The sequence below is a fragment of the Manis javanica genome, chromosome 14 (assembly GCF_040802235.1).
Source record: "Manis javanica isolate MJ-LG chromosome 14, MJ_LKY, whole genome shotgun sequence".
Taxonomy (NCBI): domain Eukaryota; kingdom Metazoa; phylum Chordata; class Mammalia; order Pholidota; family Manidae; genus Manis; species Manis javanica.
The window spans coordinates 88,063,372-88,086,303 of NC_133169.1; the positions used below are offsets into that span (position 1 = coordinate 88,063,372).

A 22,932-nucleotide genomic window follows, 5' to 3' on the forward strand; every position below is an offset into this window, starting at 1 on the left:
AAATAGCTCAACTGCGCACACCCCGTGGCTGAAAAGGGAAATGCAGGCAGAAGAGGAATGCAAACAGAACAGAAGGGGACACTCGTGGAAGGATTTTAGCAGTTTTTCTTGCCAAGTGGAAATTTAAACACACACACACACACACACACACACAGAACACTGTCTTATTTTCTAATCTGACAGATATAAAAGAATGAATCATGGACACTTAAGAGTTGGGATTGCCATACGATCTGGAAGTTACAATGATCCTATTCCATCTTGCATACATGGGGTTCCCTTACCCAAGGATGCCGAGATAAGAATAAATTGCTTTTAAAATTGGAATCTGATTTTTCAGAGAGAAGCAGGTGAGGATTATTATGGGGAATGAAATAAAGGAAGCTGTGACCTTCTCTGTGAAACTGGATATTAGCATTCTGCTTTGCAGACATTAATTTATTAGGTCTAAGTACTTCTAGAAACCTCTTTTTCAAGCATCCTGGACACCTGCAAACTTCCTTCTTAAACCTTTTGTCTTTCCCATTATAAAAGTAAGATGACCATATTACAGAAAAATTGAAGGGGAAAAAAATCTAGCTCCCCAACAAAATCTGCTATAGTATTCTGGTATATACCCTCCCAATCTTTTACATCCGCATTTTTCTGTAAAACACAACTGAAATACTGTTGCACATAATACTTCCCTGCTTCTCCCACCTAAAATTATATCATGAGCGTTTTTGCATGTTCCTCCAAAGGAAAATGGGCCAGAATCATAAAATGGGAAAGTTACAAGGTACTAAGTTCTAAAGCAGTTATGTCCAGAACAAAAACTGAGAAGGGAAACCATGAGGTAGGCTGCCCCTTTCCTTTGGAGACCATACCCCTCTCTTTAAGGAGTAGCTTCCCTATGCTAGGGATTTTGCAGAGCTCTGCTCCTGCTCAAGAATATGATGCTCCAGTGAAATAGCTAGAGGCCTGGAAGGCCCCTTAGCAGAACTCTTAAAAGTCTTTTTTCCCCACATCACATGGCTGGGGGGGGGGGCACTAGTATGAATTGCTACAAATTTAGAGTTGGTGTGGGTAATTAGCTGTTCACCCATCATGTAAGAGAGCTGGCAGGTAAAAGTAGGAGACCAAAAGGACACACATGCACGCCAAGAAGCAGTCAGAGCAAATGGGTTTTTGCAGCTACTGTTTCAAACAGGACAGATAACTTCACTACTGTATTTGTTTTATCCTAGCATTCATTATAAAAGGAATGCATGCTTATAGGAAATTCAGAAGTTTTTTAAAAATGAGGACAATCTCTATGTACTGATATGAAAAATCTCCAGGATATAGAAGGTAAAAGAACATTATAAATAGAATGTTACCTTTTGGTGAAGGGAGGGAGGGGAAAAATCTGTATTAGTGTTTGCTTATAATTGTGTTTTTTAAAACTAATGAAAAGATAACTAAGAAACTAATAAAAATGGTTACCTCTAGATGGTGGAGGAGGGGAAGGATGGGATGAATGAATACTAGAGTGGGAATGAGGCTTTCTTCTATCATCTCAAATTCTCAACTACCTGTATTGGCTATGCAGAAAAATAGGAAATACAGAAGCATAAGAAAAGCCCCAGAGGAACAATTCTTTGGTGGAGATACCCTTAGCACTCCTTGGCAACTAGTTTTTCTACAACCACGTATTTAGAGGGAGATTCGTCCCATGTTAGCAGAAAGTTCCAATCCAGCAATTCCCAAAGATTGTTAGGAATCCTTCGAACAGCACTCTCCCCTTGAGGCAGCAGTTTGGCGCCAGGACAGCCAGAGAGCACCGTGCATCACTCTTCCGCTTACGCCAAGGCCCCGCTCTGCTCTAGGCACTTCCTGGAGATTCCATTCCCTCCTAAACACCTCTCTGCTCCCCACCCGCTGCAGGTCTCCGTGGTAAGAGGCTAACCAAGCGTGAACAAGACTTACGTCCATACAGCTGTACCACTGGACTTACTCCAGGTTCTCACCACGCCATCTCTGTTGTGCAAACCCGAGAGACCTCTGCCCCTCTGCCCTCCATCCATCCTCTCCAGCCTGGTCAGTCTCTAAGTGGTTCCTAGCTACTTCCCTGGCTCCAGAGAACTCCTTCAAAACATCTTTCTAAGATGCCTAAGAGACCTGCCTAGGAAAATAGCAAAAAAGAATTTTGTAAAAACCAGTACCCATGAAGCAGAGCCTCTACAATGTTACCAGTCAACAGAAAATGTCAAACTATTTCCTAATTGATCTTATATGACATTCATAAAAACAAAAATAATACTTATATAAAACCTACTCTGATAGACACATCAAAATGTTATCATGAGGAAAAATGGAGAGCAGCTTGTAAATCAGGGCAGAGTAGGAAGTGAGATGTAAAAAGAAATAAAAACTGAAGCAATGGATCAAGGCAAATTAGTACATCTGTAGCAAAATTACATGAGGGGCTTATCAAAAATGTCCCTTCTACAGTCCTTGTAACCTGGACACTCTGGAGGTAGAGCCTAGGAATTTACACATTTAACAAGCTCCCCGTGTGATCCTTACGCACGCTAAAGTTTGGGAATTACTGGTAGAAACAGAGATGTAAGTGGAGGGACTGCCTGCACCAAGATGACAGAAGTTCAGGCAGCACTGATCCCTCTGCTCGATAGTTGAGTTTAGTCTCAGACAAAGCCATTTGAAAGGACATTTTGTCAAAAATAAAATCTGGAATCTAAAGATAACAGTAGATGATACCCTGAGTTTAAAGATACGGTTTCAGTCTATGTGTGTCTAGAATAGTAATACAGGCACACACTAAAGTCTGAATAGTTAGATACTCTAAAAACTAGAATTATCTTGAGATAATTAGGAGGTAATAAACTAGACAGAAGGGTTGACAATAAAAACCTTTTGGCACAAGCAAGTTCCACCCAAGGTAGGCCAGGGGAATTCCCTGAGGAAATGAATTCATCTTTGGGAAGCTATCAATATGTAACCCCTGGGGAGCTCTATTATGTGCTTGAAGTACCTATTCAGTAGAAATGGAGACAGAGATGGGATTATCAGACTAAAACAAAAACAAAAATACACTCTCTGGACTCCCCTCCAAAGAACACTAATCCTGTTCCTATTTAAAAAACTGGCTGCAACAGAATAAGATCCTTCTGTAAAAGGGCAAGCTATAGCTTCCCGCCCCGTTTTTACTGATCAGTCCTCCAAATGAATTTCTTAATCGGTAGAGGGCAGCATACCAAGCAGTTTGTATCTGAAACCAACTGAGGTAGCCTCTCTCTAACGTGACCGCATCACTACCAAACGTAATGACGACACATCTAAACTAGAAGAGATCCATGTGCCATCTGGTGGCAAAAAGGAGAAAGAGCACACTGCAGATAACATCAAACTCCTCCAGTTTAGAATGAATTAAAGTTTGATTACCTTTATCTGATGACACCCTCCCTTAAATCTCCACCAGTAAATCATCTGTGGAAACTACATCAGTGTCCTTCATGTAAAAATGTTAAGTTTTACAGTAGTTTAGCTCTGTACTCCCCAACACTAACTGTAAGCAAGCAGCAACTCCTAATTCCTGACCCCAATACATGAAAAAATTAATCTCAGGCCAAAATTAATTTAAAAACACAAGAAATTTTTAGAAACTGGTCAGAACAAGAGTTTGAGATGATAGATAACACCAAAGACAGCTTATGGAAGGAAAAAAGAATAGTAACAGAACCAGAAGTTTAGAACTGAGAGGTATTTTTAGGTCCATTTATTTCATTTTAGAGATAAGGAACAAACCAATCAAGGTACAAAGGAATGTCTCTGGTACAATCTCTTTAGTGATCAGATTAAAACTAGTTTTCACTTCCCCTACCAAACATTATGATAAATAATTTATTTCTGGTGACAGTGTAAACTGGTAGAATCCTAGCAATTTGGACCCAGATATTTTAATTAACTGTGCAGGAATACAAGTATACAGAGATAACATAAAATGTTTTCCTGCATCATTGCCTATAATATGAAAAACTGGTAAACTTAAATTCTCAGTGAGGGGCCAGTTGTACAAATTTTATTATTTACTTGACAGAATACAAGTATATATTGGAAATAATGAGGTAGAGCTGTATGTAATGATACCAAGAGCTGCTGAAGCATGTTAAAGTGCATTATAGTATGTACCATGTGGGATCACAAAGATTACATTAAAAATATGTGTATACCTCACAGTCCTTAATTTCATCTTTTAATTCCCCTATCCCTTAATTATTCAGTAAGGTTCTATTAGAAAATTTCCCACATTGTCGCACCTGAACTAGAGGAGCAAAGAATTTTGCCCATGCCTTTATTATTATAACATATGCATCTATGAAAGGTGTGATTAACCACACCCTGCAGGGGCAGACACAGATTTTCTAACTCTATATATTCAGTATATTCTACACATGTGTTGAAATGAGGCTATCATATTACTCCAAGAACTGGCTTTAGACAGGACTGTGGTCACAGAGGAAGCCACAGCAAATGGGTTCGAGTACTGCGCGTCTGCGGAAGTTCCTCTTCTGACTGCTGCAATATTCTCAGTAAAGCAGAAAGAAAACATCCTCAACTGAGAATGTAGAAGAGGGAGGTATCGGGTCTTTGAGGAAACAAAAGGTGTGACAATCGTTTAGGAGAAGAGGGAGCTGAATGGACTTGCAGTGCTCACTCTCCCCCTGCCCGGCAGCACCGAGAGTCCCGCGCAGCAGGCTGAGCCGGAGAGCGCGGGCTGTCCTGGAGGCCCAGGGAGGTCAGCAGACCAGGGAGGGCCAGCTGTGGTCTCCTCCGGCCGCGTTCCCGTGCACAGCCAGAGGGGCAGGGCGGACAGAGAGGTGGAAGGAGCCAGCACTGTGCCCTTACATACCAAGTACAGTGAAATGAGAGGTGATGGTGTGATCATTGCAACGATTAACCGTGGAATTCCAGCTGAGGAGAGTGAAGTGATCAAGGAGCCAAAGGCCAGTGGGGGGTGGGGAATAAATGGACTGGAGGTCCCAGTGGGGCTGGACGGTGGTTGGGGCTAGGGTACTAGGGAGCAAGGTAAACCCCAAGACTATGGTAGGCAGGAGCTGAGACTGCGGAGGGTGGAGGGAAAGATCCCTGGGGAAGAACTCAAGGAACTGTGGGGCCAGAGCATCAGCAGGACCATGAGCTTCTAGAATAGAAACTGCCGAGAAGGAAGACAGATGTCCCACGGGAGCCCTGCGGCGTGCGCGGGAGCTGAACTGGCTGGGACGTGAGGAGCAGCACCTGGGCTGCTCGGGGAAGACGGCGCCGAGAGGGGGACCGGACGGCGCCACGTGAGCGCACCAGAGTCAAAACTACAGGTGTTGGGGAAGGAGCAAGGCGGACGTCTTAAAGGACATCGACCCCACCTCCAGGTCCGCAGGGTGAGGTTTACGGGAGGGAAAGCTTTGTCGACGGAAAGCCAGGTCTCTGTTAGAGCCACAAGGTGAGGTTGACAATGAAGGAGATTTTGCCAGTGCCGGACCACGAATTCCAGAGGGTCCCGTGGATGGGGTTCAGGAGCTCAGGTAGGATGGGAGACTGAACAGGAGCTCACAGGACATTGTGGGAATTCAAGTGTGGGAGATGAGGGTCACCTGGGATAATGGGGCTTCCCATGGTGAGTGACATACACCAAAATAAATGGCATAATATTAAATCTGTGATTCAAGGCAAACAGTGATAGCAAGGTTGGGAATATAGAGCACTATGGGAGGGGGAGTTAAGGTTCTTTTTCTACACCACGAATGGTGGGGAGAAGACCACAGAGGAGGTGTAGTACTTCGTCCAGGGGCAGTGCAGGACTCCTTGTAACCTCAGGCGATAGGCGTAGACTTATGCTTTTAAATCACAAGGGAACACCATCTGACATTATGGAACTTCCACAGTACTGTGCACGAACAGTCCGACCCTACTCAAAACCTAAGAAAAGGTAGTAGTTGAAACACAATCCCAACAAATGTTCACTTGAAGGGCGCCTCTGGTCCAAATCCTAATACACTTGAGAAGAGGAAGGAACTGATAGAACAGACATCTTTCTGTCAAGAGACTCAATGGATAGTGTGGAGCATGTTGAGATCTTACAAAATCGTGTTTCTAGGGGTTAAAATTGCAGAAGTAAAGATTTCCTAATAAAAAAACTCAACTTGGTGGGTGCCACCTAGTGGACAGAAGAGGATCACAGGGAAAAGCAAAAAGACCTGTCAGTCCCTTTTGTAAAAAGGGGGATTGCTTCCCCACCACAGGCTCTTGTTGAAGCCTCAGCCAGAAAGGTTCTGGGGAGGCAGAAGACAGGTAAATCCAACTGTGCTGCCCACAGTTCTGACTTGTGGGAGAGCACCACAAACCTCAGGATCTGGGTCCACATAGTCAAATCCTAATTAGACTACTGTTATTATTTATGAAGTCCTCAGCTTCTAGTCAAGATCTTGCTTTTTAGCCACAGTTCTTCCTACATTACTGTCATTAACCACTTGAAGAACTGTTCTGATGCTAATGGTTCCCATAACACACCTCATAGTTTAACAGGGAGACGGTTCAATGCTACATATTGTCCACTGTGATTAACTTGTGGGTCTTATGAGTCCAAAGGGTTTCTGGAAGGAAGGCATAAACCAAAAAAGAAAAATGCCACTGTACTTAGGACATCAGTTATCATGTACCCCACTGTGTTTTAAGAGTTATTTTTAATGGGATTGTGACATCAACAAAACAGAGTATGAGTTAGAAGAAAAGTAGAATGAAAAACAAATTTTCTTATACAGACAAATAATGACCTGTGGCCACCAATGGGAAGAAAATGCTTCCCAGAAAAAGATAAAAAAACTAAAGTTTAACTGCTGAACATGTTCCCAAGGAATTCAATAAGCGGAGTCAGCAGAGATCATGATAAAAGACTCCTTGCTGAACACCATGAAGAAAGTGAGAATGTGAAAAAGGACTAGAACTTTCACAGCACTGCCTATTAAATCTGAATTCAAAGTAGTCCCCTGCAAGGAATACAGCAACTAAGTAGATTCTTCATTTATAAGTCAGGAGTTCAAAAAATAAGAGACTGATCCTTGTGAAAAAAAAACGTGTGAGAGAACCTATGGTATGACTTTGAGGACGAGTTCCTCTCTATCAGCACCTCTCTTAATAAAAAGCACACAGCTTCCTGAACCTTAATGAAGCAGCAGCCAGACAAGCCCTGACTACAGAAGGCAGATGTAAAGAGTGAGTCAGATGTTTTCTTTAATATCCATTCTAGAGGAGCCAGTAGGTATATGGGAGGTTTTAGGTATCAGAAATATAAGGGATGCATCCATGTTTAACAAATAGCAGCTACTTGTCATTTAGCAAGTGAGAGAGGAAATAAGGCAATATTATGAAAACCTAGTGTCCAAATAACTTCCTCGTAAGACTGGCAATGGCTGGGCTGAAACAATCTAAGCAGTACTCCTAGGGCACTAGATAAGCATGTTTTATTTCTCCAACTGGATTAGTTTTGCTAAGGTTAAGTAAACTATTAATTAGGACATGTCTCCTCTTCTTCAAGCCCCAGGTATCCAGTGTCTCACTTACTTTCCCTGACCTGATGTTGCTCTTTTTTTGTACTCCTAAGAGTCACTGCCAGTTCAAGGACATCCGTGCCTGAATTAAGTGGTTGTGAAAGCCCCTCCTTCTATCTTCTGTCTGGGTCTCAGCTTTTAGGGCCGGGCGGAACACTTCTGGGAAGCAGAGGCCTACAGCAAGATCTCTGGAGTATGAGTCCTGGTCCTGGCACTTACTGTACAGCCTTGACAAAAATTACTTGACCCATGTCTCTACTTCTTCATCTGGAAGATGGACTATCTGTAGAGTGGTGCTGGGTACTTGTCTATGACTTATTTATATCATCAGTATTAACTCTATGAAAGTGAGACTTGGTAACCAACTGCTTACCTACTTCAAAAAAGGATTAAAGATGAAGGTATGCAGATGTTACACTGGACATGTTTAAAGCACCAGAAGCAAAGGAAGCCCTTTCATGCGAGGGAAATCTGGGCTCCCTGAGGCCTCCCTTCTGAAGTTCCCAGAGCTTGAAATTCCTTACCTGATAAAAACCTGAACTCTAGGAAGCCCGAAGTCTTTTTCACTAAATGTTCTTTTTTGGGCAGGTTGTGAGGAAGGGGGCCACTTGAAAACAATCTGCACTGCGTTTGCCAGCGTGAACGTAAAGAGAAGGCAGCACAAAACCGCATCAGGAAGGCAGGGCGGATTAGTACCTCAGCCACAGTGGGTGTTACACATGCACTGGGCCACATGTGGCACTTCTACCTGCTACCTGATGCCCATGCAGGTTATCAAAGTAACTACGCTGTCCCAAAGAGAGACTCCTGCATCACCACAGACTCACAGGGCAACTCAAAGGGAAAGAAAGCAGAAAAATGGAGAAGAAAAAATTAAATTAGACAACAATGAAGTCAGTAAAACATGGAAAACCCAAAGAAAAAATAATTTTTTAAAGGGGGATGGTATTTGTTCTTTGGAAGGGAATTAATGAAAACATAAGTGAACATGGTTGACAAGAAGGAGGAAGGTTTTGTTGTGTCTGAGTGTTGCATGTAACTGTTAAAGGGTTGGGTAAACTCTCATGACTGTATCTGACAAGAAAAAAAATCTCCCCCAGGAATTTCTTAAAATGGTTACAATTTAGGATATCTGGAAAACTGCTCATGATTTAGTAATTTTCAAAACATCTTATCTAATGTGCTTCCTAATGGAAAGACTGAGAAATTAGGATAGTATGCCAATTTAACTTGAAAGTCCTAGCTAAAACTAAAGACATTTAAAGACTAGCTAGAAATTTCCTCCATCCAAACAGCAGCAATCTACTAATAATTATTATTACTACATGCAAATCAATACGGCCACTAAACTAAATTGATTAATTCCCACTTACAATTTTTGGATTGAGATACAGAAATTTCTAAGAATAACTTAAGAAAAAAAAAAATCCAAAGCTGGTACAAAGTTAGAGCCTTCAATGAATAGAAAGTAGTTTCCAGGGCAGAAGTTGAAAGCTGAAGCAGCATTAAAAAGTTTGGTTACTGGGAATGAAAAATGGTACAGACAGTTTGGCAGTTTCTTATGAAACTAAACACCTCCTACCATTTGATTCAGCAATCATGCTCCTTGGTATTTACACAGAGGAGTTGAAAACATGTCCATGCAAAAATCAGTACATGGATGTTTAGGGTAGCTTTATTCATAACTGCCAAACCTTGGAAGCAACCAAGATGTCATTCAGTAAATGAGTGGTTAAATAAACTGAGGCATATCTCTACAATTCAGCTCTATGGAATACCACTCAGTGCTAAAAAGAAATGTGCTATCAAACCTTGAAAAGATGCGGAGGAATCTTAAATGCTAAATGAAGGAAACCAATTTGAAAAGGCTAGATAGATACTGTATTATTCCAAATATGTGACATTCTAGAAAATCAAAACTGGAAACAGTAAAATGATCAGTGGTGCCAGAAGTTGTGGGGACGGAGGGATGAATAGGCAGAAAACAAGATTTTTAGGGTAGTGAAACTATTTGTATGACGCTATATTGGTTTAATCTCTCTCTATCTCAAAAAAAAAACCCACATATATATATATACACATATAATATATCGCCTAAATATATTTAAAACCCATAGAATGTGTCTAGAGTGAGTCCTAATGTAAACTGTGGGCTTAGGGTGATGATGTGCCAATGTAGTTTCATCATTTGTATCAAATGTACCACTCTGGTGCAGGATGCTGATAGTGGGGGAGGATGCAGACGGTGTGGGGACTTCGTACTTCCTGTTCAACTTTGCTGTGAACCTAAAACTGCTTGAAATCATAAAGTCTATTAAGAAAAACTACAGTGAGATACACATCCATCAGACTGTCAAAAATTTAAGAGCCTAAAAATATCAATGTTTGTTGAAGATACAGAGCAATACTAGCACTTACGTATGCCTTGGGATAGTGTATATTGATAGCTACTTTGTAAAACAATTTGAAATTATCTAATACTACTAAACATGCATATATCCCATGAGTCAGTAATTCCACTGTTTCTATTCCCTACAGAAATTTCCTTAAAAAACAATGCAAATGTTCATAATATAAAATTTGATAAATTTATGTAATGGGATACCATGTAACAGTAAAAACAATAAACTATGGGCATATGCAGCAACGTGGATGAGTCTTAGGAATTTAGTATTGTGCATAAACAGAAGAACTATTAGACATGGAGTCCGAAAATACTCAACTTAATAATATATCGTTCACAAAGACAAATACCAAATGATTTCCCTCATTTGTGGAGTATAATAATGAAGCAAAACTGAAGGAACAAAACAGCAGCAGACTCACAGACTCCAAGAAGGGACTAATGGTTACCAAAGGGGAGGGGTGGGGGAGGGAGAAGGGGATTGTGGGGTATCATGACTGGTGCACATGGTGTGTGCAGGGTCACAGGGAAGCTGTGTAGCTCAGAGAAGACAAACAGGGACTCTAGCATCTTACAGCTCTGATGGACAGTGACTGCAATGGGGTATGGGGTCTCAATAATGAGGGTGAATTTAATAACCACATTGTTTTTTCTGTGAAACCTTCATAAGAGCGTATATCAATGATACCTAAATAAAAAAAGGGAGAAAAGAAGTTTGGTTACACTGTTGACAATAACAAAAGATGAGATAAGGTCGTGCCTGTGTATTTTCAAAGTGCTATCTATCAATTCACAGTGGGAAAACAAAGCCAAGAAAAACCACTAATTGCAGAAAACCCCACCACAGTCAAAAGTGATACAAATGCATATTGGGTAAAAGGGTGACAGAGAGGGAAGGAGGGGCGTACATTTTCAGTTGACACTCAGCGCGACTGCAACAAAAGGACTTAGGCCAGAAGCCACACAGAGTTAGATTCTGCGAACTTTTAAATTAGAGAACCAATTGATTCTGATTTTCAATGTCAACTAGTCTTTGTTGATAGACAAGAGTAACATAAGGGGTCATTATCACAGTACTTTTAACTAAGAGAGTGAAAGTAATTCCCTGGGCTGGACTTTATTTTGGAAGGAGACAGTTCTCTTAGAAGAAAAGGCTATTTTGCCCTGGATGCTTGGGCAACAGGTCAGGCCGGAGCACTGTGATCCTGCACTCCTACATACACACACGTAACCAGGGACCACCAAGGGCACTGAGCAGTGCAAGGCTCCTTATCAGAACTAAGTGCAGCCTGGTTCCATCAGATTACTTAAGGAAAATAATAATTGTCTTTAAAAATGCTTATTAACTGGGTCCGGGTGAGGAGGAATGCTCCAAAGTTGCATGTTATTTTCATCACTAGTCACAATAAACCTCTAAAAAAAACCAAAAAACTGGAAGGAGGTGGAAACATAAAATTATTAGGCCATAATTTTCATTAGCTACACAAGATCTCCAAATACTGTGCCCTTAGGGAAATAACTACAAGCGCCCGTCACAAAGAAGCATAAACCCACCAGAATTAGGAAATGAAGAAAGAAGGGAGCAAAACAGATCAGCTCTTCTAACACAAAGGGGAAGATAGAAAGGTGACGAGGAAAAGCAAGAATTTATATTAAAAAACATGGACCAGAAGATAAGACCCCGGGATCTAGTCATACAACCTTGGGCAAGCTACCTAACTGCTCAGTCTAGACACGCAACAGAATGAAGGCGATACGCAGCCTGCCTATCGCATGGGGCTTCTCTGCAGGTCCAACAGGGTACTGTATGTCAGAGCACTTTGAAAATTATAAAACACAATACAAATGTAAGTAATGGTATTGTTACTCACGTTGTCCCTCACTTCCCAAAGAAAAACAAGTATATGCCAGCTTCAACTTAAACTTCAAATCATTTTCTTTCCTGTCAGTTAATATCACAACTGCTGATCCTTCTGCCCTCTTAAAAAAAAAAAAAAACTAGCAAAAATGAAATGAATCCCTGATCTCATCACAGCTTTCTAAAGAGAAATTCCTTTACATCTGTTATTTTTTTTCTAATATTCAAGAGACCCAACTAAAAGGCTCTTCTGTAGTCTTACCTTTTGAAGCTGTAGTCGTTAAAGGCCAGGAAGATGAAAGCATCAGATATTGGAAATAAATGGAAGAAAGAAAAAGAATTAATAACACTTTGTTACTGTAGACAGTCGCTCAACTATCTGACCTATAAAGACTCTGCTCAACCCTTGTCAGTTAAATGTAGATGCAGTCTGGAGACGGCATCTTAAGGCCATGCGAAAGTCCATTCAAGAGTATCATCAAAATGGGCCCAGAATGAGCTTCTTGCCACCTTTATCTCATAGTACCAACAAATTATAGTGACAAAAAACACCTACATGCAAAAACACTGGGGAAGAGAAAACTACCTACATGCTGTGCAGTTCTCTTTCTCAACCCCAGCATCCCCAGAATACAAAAATACCTTACTCTCTTCCACGTGGGAAAGCCACCTCTCTCCAACCGTCCCCAGGGCAGGGAGGGAAAGGCACGGGAAACCCACCTAGAGAGGACCCCACGTCCTGCGGGGCCCTTTGCACGGAAGAGGAAGGTACTCACCCTTGGTCTGGGCAGAGAAGGTCTGGGTAAGTTTGGCGAAAAGTTCATTGTTCTCGAAGCGGTCCTCCTTGACCTTTGTCCAGAAGCAGTTCTGGGACAGGTCGTCAGCAACAAACTGTGGATACAGGCAGCATGTTAAGAGTCACTAAGCTAAGCTCAGTACTTTTCATCCTAAAAAAGTGACTAAGACATAAAAGATGGCTGGCTGGTATCAGTACTGTCACCCTAAGCCTAACACAGACTTGTAAGACTACCTGAGACACAGGGGGTACCTGTGCTCTCTGTGATCAGGAGGTGATGCTTCCAGCTTGTTTGTTTACTGGTGATAATTTGAGAACCAGATTTGGTTATGATACTTATCCCTCCTCTTAACCTTAAATCCTCTAGTTTTAGAAGCAGTAAAATCTTTATTTCACATCTTCTCTTGCTCTACGTTGTATTTTCCCCATCTATTTGGCTAACTATGACAAATGCATGCGTTTTATGAACAAATCCCTAAGCTCCTTTATTTAAATTTGGTTTCTGGAAGCAAAAGGCTGATGCAGAACCGTAGGAGTCCCAGACACAGTGGGAACAATACACACCATGCACACATATCCTGTGTTACTCATTCACCTGCAGGGTAGTGGGAGTGGGGTGCATTCATAAATCTATGAGTTTTGGATCAGCACAACTACCAGGAGTTGCAGATTGGTGAAATGACTACTGTCAAGCTGTGTGTTACCATGGTACTACTATCTTCACAAAAAAGGACAAAAAATTTAACTTAAAGGTCAGTTCTGGTTTTGCAACAGAGTAAACTCTCCAAAGCGATGTTCTGAGGACATAGGAGATGCCTAGTATCTGCTGAATAAACATAAGCAGGAACGGAACCTGAAGACAGGTATGAGCCATAAGACAGGGAAGGCTACCTACCCATGCACAAAACACAGTGGAGGAAACTGAAGGGGCTTCTTAAGACCTTAAGACAGAAATTCTCACCTTGGACCAGTTTGGCCTCCGGAGCTGTACCTCTGGCTTATAAAGTTTCTTTGGGGTTAAACCATATGGCAGAACTGGTACTGCAGGAACTCCAAATCCAAAAGGGGGAGGCGGGGGGATGCCAGGGCCTCCAGGAAACGGAGGGGGTGGAGGGATTCCAGGACCACCAGGAAGAGGGGGAGGGGGAGGTGGCATTCCTGGTCCCCCAGGCAAGGGAGGTGGTGGAGGGATGCCAGTAGCCCCAGGCAAAGGGGGAGGTGGGGGGATGCCAGTAACCCCAGGCAAAGGAGGGGGTGGGGGGATGCCAGTAACCCCAGGCAAAGAAGGGGGTGGGGGAATGCCAGTAACCTCAGGCAAAGGAGGGGGTGGGGGGATGCCAGCACCCCCAGGCAAAGGAGGGGGAGGTGGAGGAGGAGGAATGGTACCACTCCCAGGAAGAGGTGGTGGAGGAGGTATGCTCAGCCCTCCTGGCAAAGGAGGGGGTGGGGGTGGGATAACAGTGCCAGAATCACCAGGTAAAGGAGGGGCAGGGGGAACAGGAGCCTTGCTGGGAGGTGCTACGGCAACTGCGGCAGAGAGAGAAGCAATTTCTTTCTTGGCATCTTCTAGTTCCTTGGACAGCTTGGCAACCTAGACAAACGACATCAACAGGAATACTTCTCGCTCCATTTCAGGGACTGCTGGGGCTGGAAGGCACCTAAGAAGTTCCCTAATCCAAACTTCTCATTTTACACATGAAGGGGCTGCAAGGAGTCAGATAAATGAAACGATTCACTTAAAATAACACCGCTATTCAGTAGCAGAGCCAAAACTAGAATTCAGGTTGTTATGTGTGCAGGTCAGTATACTTTGCATTGAAAAGGGAACATCAACCTTTATGTCAAACCCTCCCTTTGATTATACAATGCAAAGGTCAAGTAAATAGAATATTTTAGTTATATAATTAACATATGTGTTATATAGGTAACTATATAACCACATAAGTTATCGAGTTATCAGATATCACAGATCATTTAGATATTTATAACTGCAGAGAGTGTGTGGGGATAAATTTGTCCAGAGATGACTAAAAGAAAGAGAAAATTGGCAAATATGTGAATGGCTTATTAGGTTTTTACTCCTGAACTTATTAAACGACTATTAGCTTTATTTCTGGGTCCTACTGTGACTCATTACATTCTTTATGTTGTTCTATATTTTCCAAATTTTCTATCTTATGTATTACTTACCCCAAAACAAAACAACAGTAAATGATTTTTAAAATATGCACTAACTAGATTACCTATTGGTGGCAGGAGTAGGACGACTGACTCCTGCTCCAAGACAGGCTTGTCTGGAGGCTGCTCGGGGCAGTTACTGGTCACTCTGCCTTCCCTGCTCAGACATTACCTGTCCTGTAAGCTGGGACACCTCTGTTTCCAGATCCTGTTTCTCTGCAGCAAGCTGTTGTTTCTCAGAATGCAATGTATCCTCTTCTCCCTGAAGATCCTTGAGCTTCTGCTCAAAGTCACTCTCCATCTTTTTCATTTCCACCTGCAGCTCGTGTCGGGCTGTTAACTCTGAGTCCAACTAAAGGAGAAAGGAATCAGGCTCCCAGTAAGTTCTCCATCTCAGCACAGTGTCATTCCCTGTCACTCACTGTTTTGTGCCAGTCCTTGACCTACGGAGCTCACCTTCCCAGGGACTGCCTGGGAAAAAATGAGCACCGTGATTTTGATCTTAAAAAAGTTAAAGGAGGGGGTACCAGGGATCGTTTCCATAGTCTACCTATTTTTAAAGTTATAAAAAACAGAACAAAACAAAAACCCTAAGATTTTAAAGACATTTAACCAGAATAGGTATGGCGTATAATAATCCCAAGTCTCTAGAATCAAAAACCTAGTCATCACATTGTGGTTACTAGATTCCCCCCCATTATCAAGTCCCCACCACACACCCCATTATAGTCACTGTCCATCAGCATAGTAAGAAGGCATAGAGTCACTACTTGTCTTCTCTGTGCTATCCTGCCTTCCCCGTGCTCCCTCGTACATTATGTGTGCTGACTGTAATGCCCCTTATTCCCCTTATTCCTCCCCCCTTCCCACCCACCGTCCTCAGTCCCTTTCTGTTTGGTAACCGTTAGTCCATTCTTGGGAAACCTAAACATAAGACTGTATATCGATGATACCTTAATAATAAAAAAAAGTCACTTAACTTCTTTGAGCTTCAATTAAACCTATAAAATAGGGGGAGTAATTTCTACTTACATGAGAGGATTTTTGTGAGAATTAGTAATGAAATAAATAAAATGGCTATTGTCAGGTAGGAATCAATAAATACTAGTTTATTTTTCTTTTCTTTTTTCCCTTCAGAGTATAACTTTATTGTTTTTAGCTAAAGTTCAGTGTGAAGATGATAGGTTAGTGAACATAATGTGATTTTGGAAAAATTTATACATTTTCTATAAGGGGACTGAAAATGTACATTTTAGATTTAATCTAAAAAATCAGACTAATACTTCATCATTTCAATCTAATTTTCATTTCTAAAGGAGCTCTGCATTTTAATGCAGGTCAAACAAAAATGAAACATTTGAAAAGTTATAAACATGCCTGTGTGGAATGACCTTTTCACCCAGAAAATCCTTTCTCCTACTCTACTTCTAACGAAGTCTTAGTCGCGCCTAGTGTCACGTCTCTCAGGAAGTGTTTTCTGGCGCCCTGCTCACGGTCGCACCCCCCTTTTCACATGCACACTATGCTGCCTGTCCCTTAAGGCGCCGAAGATGGACCGCTGTACAGAGAGGAAGTCATGCTACGTTTTCTTTGTTGTTCTCCCTAGTGGTGAAGCTACTTGATGGCAGAAAGAACTTATTTACCCATTTTTTTTCATCCTACCTGATTCTAATTCACACAGAATAATAAATATTCTTTGAAAAGTTTCAAAGAACAAAAAAAACACAAAAAAACCTAGTCATCACAACAGGAGTTGTTAATCATCAGAGAGAGCTCATACAGACGTATTCCAGCCCCTACTGTTGCAGGCATGAGAGGCCTGCGATGCCAGGGGACCCTGAGCGCTGGCTGCTCCTTAAGAGCGTCAGCCGCCTTTCCTGTCCTGCCCAGGGGCTCAAGAACTGTGCGGACTCACCACTCGCTAGTTCCTCATGATCACAGCCGTACTGCTTTCTGCACTGAGAAACCCACACCAGAAAGATTGCCCCTAGGAACTGCTATAGTATGCTGAATGCTTTCAAAATATCACAGGGAACTGTTTCACATGTCAGAAAAATCATAATCCTGAGAAAGATACACCTCCAATTTTCTGGATCTCTCATACATACCTTTTTTTCTAGCTCCATAGCTTTGGCTTCAGATTTCTCCACCTTTGTTTTATCAATCATTTGATCTGAGAAGAAAGAGTCAGTAGGTAAAGCTCCCAATTCTCTTGTTTTTTCCTCTCACTACCTAAGCCCTTCAGTACAAGCAAAGGGCAGTCTTCTGTCCCTTTGGCTATTTTTATTATCCTTAACATTATACATTACATGAAGAAATGGAACCTTCCGTGACGTTCAACATTTAATTTCTGAGTGCCTGTTGTGGAGTAAGACCACCATGCTAGCTGGCATGGAGAATGCCTACAAGTGACACTTGGGAAACGTGTGAGAATCAGGAACCACAGACAAAGCTGAAGTCCCTTCTAAAGGTGGGGTGATGTGTGAGAAGGGGTAAATTGTTAGATTTATGTAGAAGTAAACTAAATGACTGTACGTGCCTAGCATAGACATTGGTTATCACCTAAAAATGGAAATACCCATCCTCTCTGGAATTATCACTGGAAGATGTAAAACGAAAGGTAGAAGCAGTGTTTTAAGGATGCAGACAGAAGAAGATACTTACCAATCAATCCCTCAATATCAATCTGGAGATGCCTACATTTGAAGTCAGGATCAGCCCCATTCTTGTGCAGAACTATCTGAGAAGTACATTCTTCAATCAACTTATAGTACTGCGGCCTATGGAAGAAACAAAACAAGGTTATTAAGGAAAAAAACAAAACATTATTTTCACAAGTATTTAGGATCAGGAAAAGTTAACTGCTTTGAAACTAGAGGGACCTGAGGATAAATAACAGAGGGACCTGAGGAGAAGTGCTCTTGAAAAGACCTTTTCATAAAACCCAACAGAAGCACTGCCGCCATGCTGAGAAGCCCCCTCTTCCGCACCGTACCCCACCGACTTCAGATGATCAGAGCTTCCTGCTGTCTGCCTTCCAGTGCAAACCCTTTCCGACCTAAAACTCAGGCCTGGTTCTTCCTGTGGTAGAGAATACTGTTGCTGAATCCCTGTTTCCAGGCTACCTGAAAGAATTCTAAATTGCTCTCTCCTTTGTGCTATCATCTTTTCCCCACCCACCTTCCCCCCTGCCAAAAAAGGAGGACATTTCACCTTGTAAAGGCTGACCTCTCTCATAGAGATGCCTTTCACCTGGATTAAAGGGACAACTGACAACTCCCTTTATATCTGTGACTAAAATGAACCTTAATCCTTGTCTTTGCCTTTTCTTTCTTTTACAACCTTTGAATTGAAGGATTTTGCTCTCTCCATGCAGGCTCAAATTCAAAACTTCCCACAGGCACACCATCTTACCTGGCCTCATAGTCATTTCGGACCAAAAGTAGGTGCTGCAAGATGGACAGGAAGTGTGACTCCGCCTTTGAGTCCTTCACGGTATTGAAGAGAATCTGGAAGACTTCACTGGAGTCAGTGGAAAAGGGGACAAGGCTAAGGAAAGCATTTATTTAGTAACTGTTTTACAAGTGAATTGCCTAACCCTTAGGAAAAGTAGCAAAATGGTACTTTTAACAGCTGTTCCTCCTGTAAATAAACATTGCCTAAAACCTTACATTCTATAAAGATAAAATTGGGGGGTTATTTTTCTAAGGCTAAGGGATCAGTGAGTTGGACGGTACTATACAGAGATAGTACTTGGCTTGAAGATGAAGCAGTAGACAGAAACTAAAAGATAACCGCCTCAAATCACTTGTGACAAGCAAGTATCAGCAGGTAACCACGTGACTCCGTCAGTCTTAGGGACCCATACAAGAAAGCAAATTACAACCACACACTCTGACTTGTATGTGTTCTCCAAAAATCAGCTCTACGTCCTAGCATGCTAAACTATCATAGGATTACTTTTCCTAACTTCCCTGGTCCATGCTGAGGTAAATGAATCCAAGAGCAATCAGACTCCAGCCTTACCTACCGGGAAGACACACAGGCTGATGCCCTGTTCTGAGTCATCAGCCCTCTGCCATTCCAGACAGGGACCTACAGCTGAATGTCTCCTCTGTCTTGAACCCAGGCAGTGAAAGGATATTCCATCTCCATCCGAATATCATCCAGCCGCCCCTTCAGGTCATAGGAATCTTCCTCCCCTTGCTCATCAAATACAGTCAGCTGCACTCTCATATCGTCATTTTCAATCTCTCGGAGGTCCTGTCAATGATGAAAATGGAAGTCAGGGAACCCAGAAGTACCTTTTGCTGGCTAGAAACCCTGGTTTTTAAATTGAAAACCAAAGCTATCCTGGGGACTGGGCTGTAAGAGTGGGAAGAACCAGTAAACCTCTCAGATGAAGCGTCACACCTCACCTGTAACACCTGCTGCAGCCCCAAGCGCATCAGTTCACTTCGGATGTGAACTCGGAAGTCAAGTTCTTCAGCTGGTGTGATGAGAGCATTGATCAGCTGTAGGCATCCCACCTAAAATAAGAAAATTCAGCAGCTAGGTCACAGTTAACTCCTAGAGATCCAGATTCCATTCTCTTTACATACATTTCATGGAGCCCACATATAACCTAAAAGATGCACTACAAAAACTACGAGAATGACTTTCCAAGCAGTAACGCCTGGTTGAAGCACAGGCCTAGAGAGCTCAGAGGTCTAAAGGAGTCCAAGGACTTGATGGGATGCTTTGTTCCAGGCCCTGGTTTTCTGAGCTTATAAATAGATACCATGCCTTCTCCCCATTTCATTATGAAGAAAACAGTTCTTTCTCTGCCCTCTTGGATAGAAAGATAATAATTTTCCCTTCAGAGCAAATTCTAAAATATAAAATATATAGTTGGGAGCCACTCCATGTGTTCTATTAAAAGGAAAAGTGAACTTAAATCTTTCTACCTTGAATGCTACTCTTGGACCCGGTGTCAGGGGATATACATGCCTTGAGTGCAATGGAGGTCCCATTTTTTAACCCATCCAACAGTGGCTGGAAGCGCTCCATCTCATCCATCTCGGCTCTTTCTGTCATCGCCTCCAAAACCCTTTCATTCCTGTCCGGGAACAAGGAAAGGGAGAGAACTGTGCAGGCGCTCTCACACAGTGAGGTCTGCAGCCCAGGCTCCGTGGGGGCACAGACCCGTGCGGGAGGAGGGCGTCATCAGAGCTCTGGAATCCCCCCTGCTCGCATCACACAGCACCAGGACAGCGATCTGCTGCACGCTCAGGACCATCCGAGAAATGTATCCCCTTAAGTTCATCCCTACACTCGGATTTATAGAAATCAAATTAAGACCCCTGCCCTAGGAAGTATAATCTGGTAGAACTTTGGGAAAGACATTTAATAATACCAATTTCTAATTCCTGTAACATTTGGCCTACTTCTAGAAACCTATCCAACATAAATGCATAAATGTGGAAGAACACACGTTACAAGGATGTTCATTATGGCATCATTTGTAGTAGTAAAAACTGTTCTTGTCACCTACTGCAGGGACCAGAATCTGCTAAAAAAAAATTCCATCTAAAAGTTTAGCAATGGGGGAATTGTTAAATAAATTATGGAATGAGAAATAGCCATGAAAGATAATAACATAAATCTATAAGTAATGACATAGAAGGATGTCCAAGATTTACTGTTAAATAAAAAGAAACAAGTTGAAAAGAATCAAAGATATGATTTAGCTTTTGTTAAACCAAGCAACAAAAATAAAAATCTATCCTATACATGAGCTTGGCTTTATAGGCATAGGCCATCTTCCCTTAGCACCAAGATACCATCTTTTGGAGTAGCGGAAGATGTCTTAGAATCTAGGAAATGAAATATATTTGTCTGTCCTGGAAAAAGATCTAGGAAACTGTACCAAGACATTAACAATGGTTACCTATACAGAATAGAATTTGATAAAAGGATAAGGCTGTTAAATTTTACTTTATGTATTACTATATTATTTGAATTTTTAAAAAATGTTGTTACATCAGAATTTTTAAAAAAAAGTTAAAAGAAGCCCTTGTTAGGTGGTAAAGATACCTCGAGACAAGTGCTGGGCATAGAAGCCACAGGGCATAAATCTGCAAAGAAGTAAAAAGCTAACCTTTGCAAACAATATGGCTTCTCTCTCACTTACCAACTTTACATCTCCCTGTATGGCCCCGGAAGATGACTGGTTAGCCAGAGACGGGTAAGATTCCTCAAGGGAGGAACAACCTAAGACAGGCACAGTCGCAGGGGGGCCATCAGGTGAGAATTTGGGGATCAACAGAGGTGAGGCCCAGAACCTCACCCCCCCTGCTTTGAGAGAAATCTTCTGCATCCGTGGATGTCTTGCTGCCCTTGTCTAGCCTGGATTAATACTTAGTCCATAGGCACACACCTGATCATCTGATCATCTACATTTGCCCTCTTACAGCACTAAACTATGTTTTCTACCTTTATCTTGCATCTACCTACCACTTCAGCATTTTATTAAAAATAAAAATAATAATAATAATAGGAGAAATGTGGGATCAACATATAAATCAAGTACAAAAATCAAACGAATATTCCTATTTGACCTGATTGTTTATAGGTCATATTGCATGATCAAAACCAAAAGTTTCTGTGATGAATGCCCTTGTACTGTTCACCATGTAAGAACTTATTCACTATGTAAGAATTCGTTCACCATGTAAGAACTTGTTCGTTACGCTTCAGAAGATTGGAGACTGACGAGAATTAGGCTTGAGATGGATTAATGATTGTACATTGAGCGTTGACCCCCCTATACTGAATTTTATTGTTGTTAACAGCCATTTGATCAATAAATATGAGAGATGCCCTCTCAAAAAAAAAAAAAAAAAAAAAAAAAAAAGAAGCCCTTGTTGTAGACATTACAGACATTAATGGAGATCTAGGATATATCCTGCTATACACCTCTGATAACCAGTGGTAATTCCAGACAGCAACCATCACTTAATCTATCTTAAACTTCAGTGTTCACGTCTGGGAAGAAATATGGTCTTACCTAGTATTGAAGCCTGAGTGGACACCTAAGCAACCTAATTTTCCTCTAGACTACAGAAGATTTCTGGTAAAAAAGAGAATGGAGAGGAGAAATAATTCCAGGGACATACATGTCGTCTGGCTGTGGCAGGATACAAAGAGCAGAAAGCAGCTTAGCTGCATCAATCATCATGTTGGGAAGAGCAGGATCCATGGCTCTGACCAGCAGCAGGATTCCTTCTTCTGTGTCCAGCATGGTCTTGATTCCAAACTGGTAGGACAAGAACGGAGAAGGGAGACTTCAAGATGACAGCATCTATAACCATGGGCAAGTGTAGGGACTGTTACGGATTAAATGGTGTTCCCCAAAATTCATATGCTGACGTCTAACCACCAGTACTTCAGAATGTGCCCTCATCTGGAAATAGGGTTATTGGTAGATGTTATTAGTTAGGTTACAACAAGGTCATACTAGCCTAGCATGGACCCTAATACAGTATGACTGTTGTCCTTATAGAAAGTGATGCACACACAGGGAGGATGCCATATGAACATGAAGACAGAGACTGAGGTGCTGTACCCACAAGCCAAGGAATGCCAAAGACTGCCAGCAAGCCACCAGGAGCTAGGACAGAGGCATGGAACCTGCTTTCCCTCGCAGCCTTCAGAGGGAACCAATAATGCTAACACCTTGATCTCGGACTTCCAGCCTCCAGAACTGTGAGACAGTATTAAGATACACAGTGTGTAGCACTCTGTTACAGCAGCCCTAGCACACTAATCCAGGGATAGAAACCTTTTCCTATTACAGCTAAACAGGGATCAGCAGAGCAAAATGATTTTCTAGTACATGCAACAGAATTGTATGTCTTCCAAAACCAAAAATCTATTATGATTCTTAGGTTTTCTTTAATGCCACTCCTCACCATCCAATGGAGTAAGTTAATTTTAACAAAATTAAAGTGAGGACAATGGATCTGCACTCAGGAACAAAAAAATTATGGGCTCCTTGGGTTTAATACTAGACAGACAAAAAAGATGAAAAGATTCTACAGTAGGAACAGTCTGGAAAAGAAACAATTAGGTA

General features: G+C 41.9%; 1 protein-coding gene across 2 annotated transcripts in view; it reads right to left on the reverse strand.

Annotated features, from left to right (window-relative positions):
- Positions 1–3,742: 3,742 nt before the first annotated feature.
- The window catches only part of LOC108405525 (protein diaphanous homolog 1), a 50,062-nt gene continuing 30,872 nt past the window's right edge, over positions 3,743–22,932 (reverse strand). For both annotated transcript variants that reach the window (XM_073221855.1, XM_073221854.1), the window contains 11 exons: positions 21,977–22,116; positions 19,809–19,917; positions 19,238–19,348; positions 18,964–19,082; positions 18,234–18,350; positions 17,484–17,599; positions 16,928–16,992; positions 14,992–15,171; positions 13,603–14,232; positions 12,622–12,736; positions 3,743–12,116 (listed from right to left, as the gene is read on the reverse strand). In XM_073221855.1, the coding sequence (XP_073077956.1) occupies positions 12,070–12,116; positions 12,622–12,736; positions 13,603–14,232; positions 14,992–15,171; positions 16,928–16,992; positions 17,484–17,599; positions 18,234–18,350; positions 18,964–19,082; positions 19,238–19,348; positions 19,809–19,917; positions 21,977–22,116 (1,749 nt within the window). In that variant the 3' untranslated portion in view covers positions 3,743–12,069. The remainder of the gene's footprint in view (positions 12,117–12,621; positions 12,737–13,602; positions 14,233–14,991; positions 15,172–16,927; positions 16,993–17,483; positions 17,600–18,233; positions 18,351–18,963; positions 19,083–19,237; positions 19,349–19,808; positions 19,918–21,976; positions 22,117–22,932) is intronic.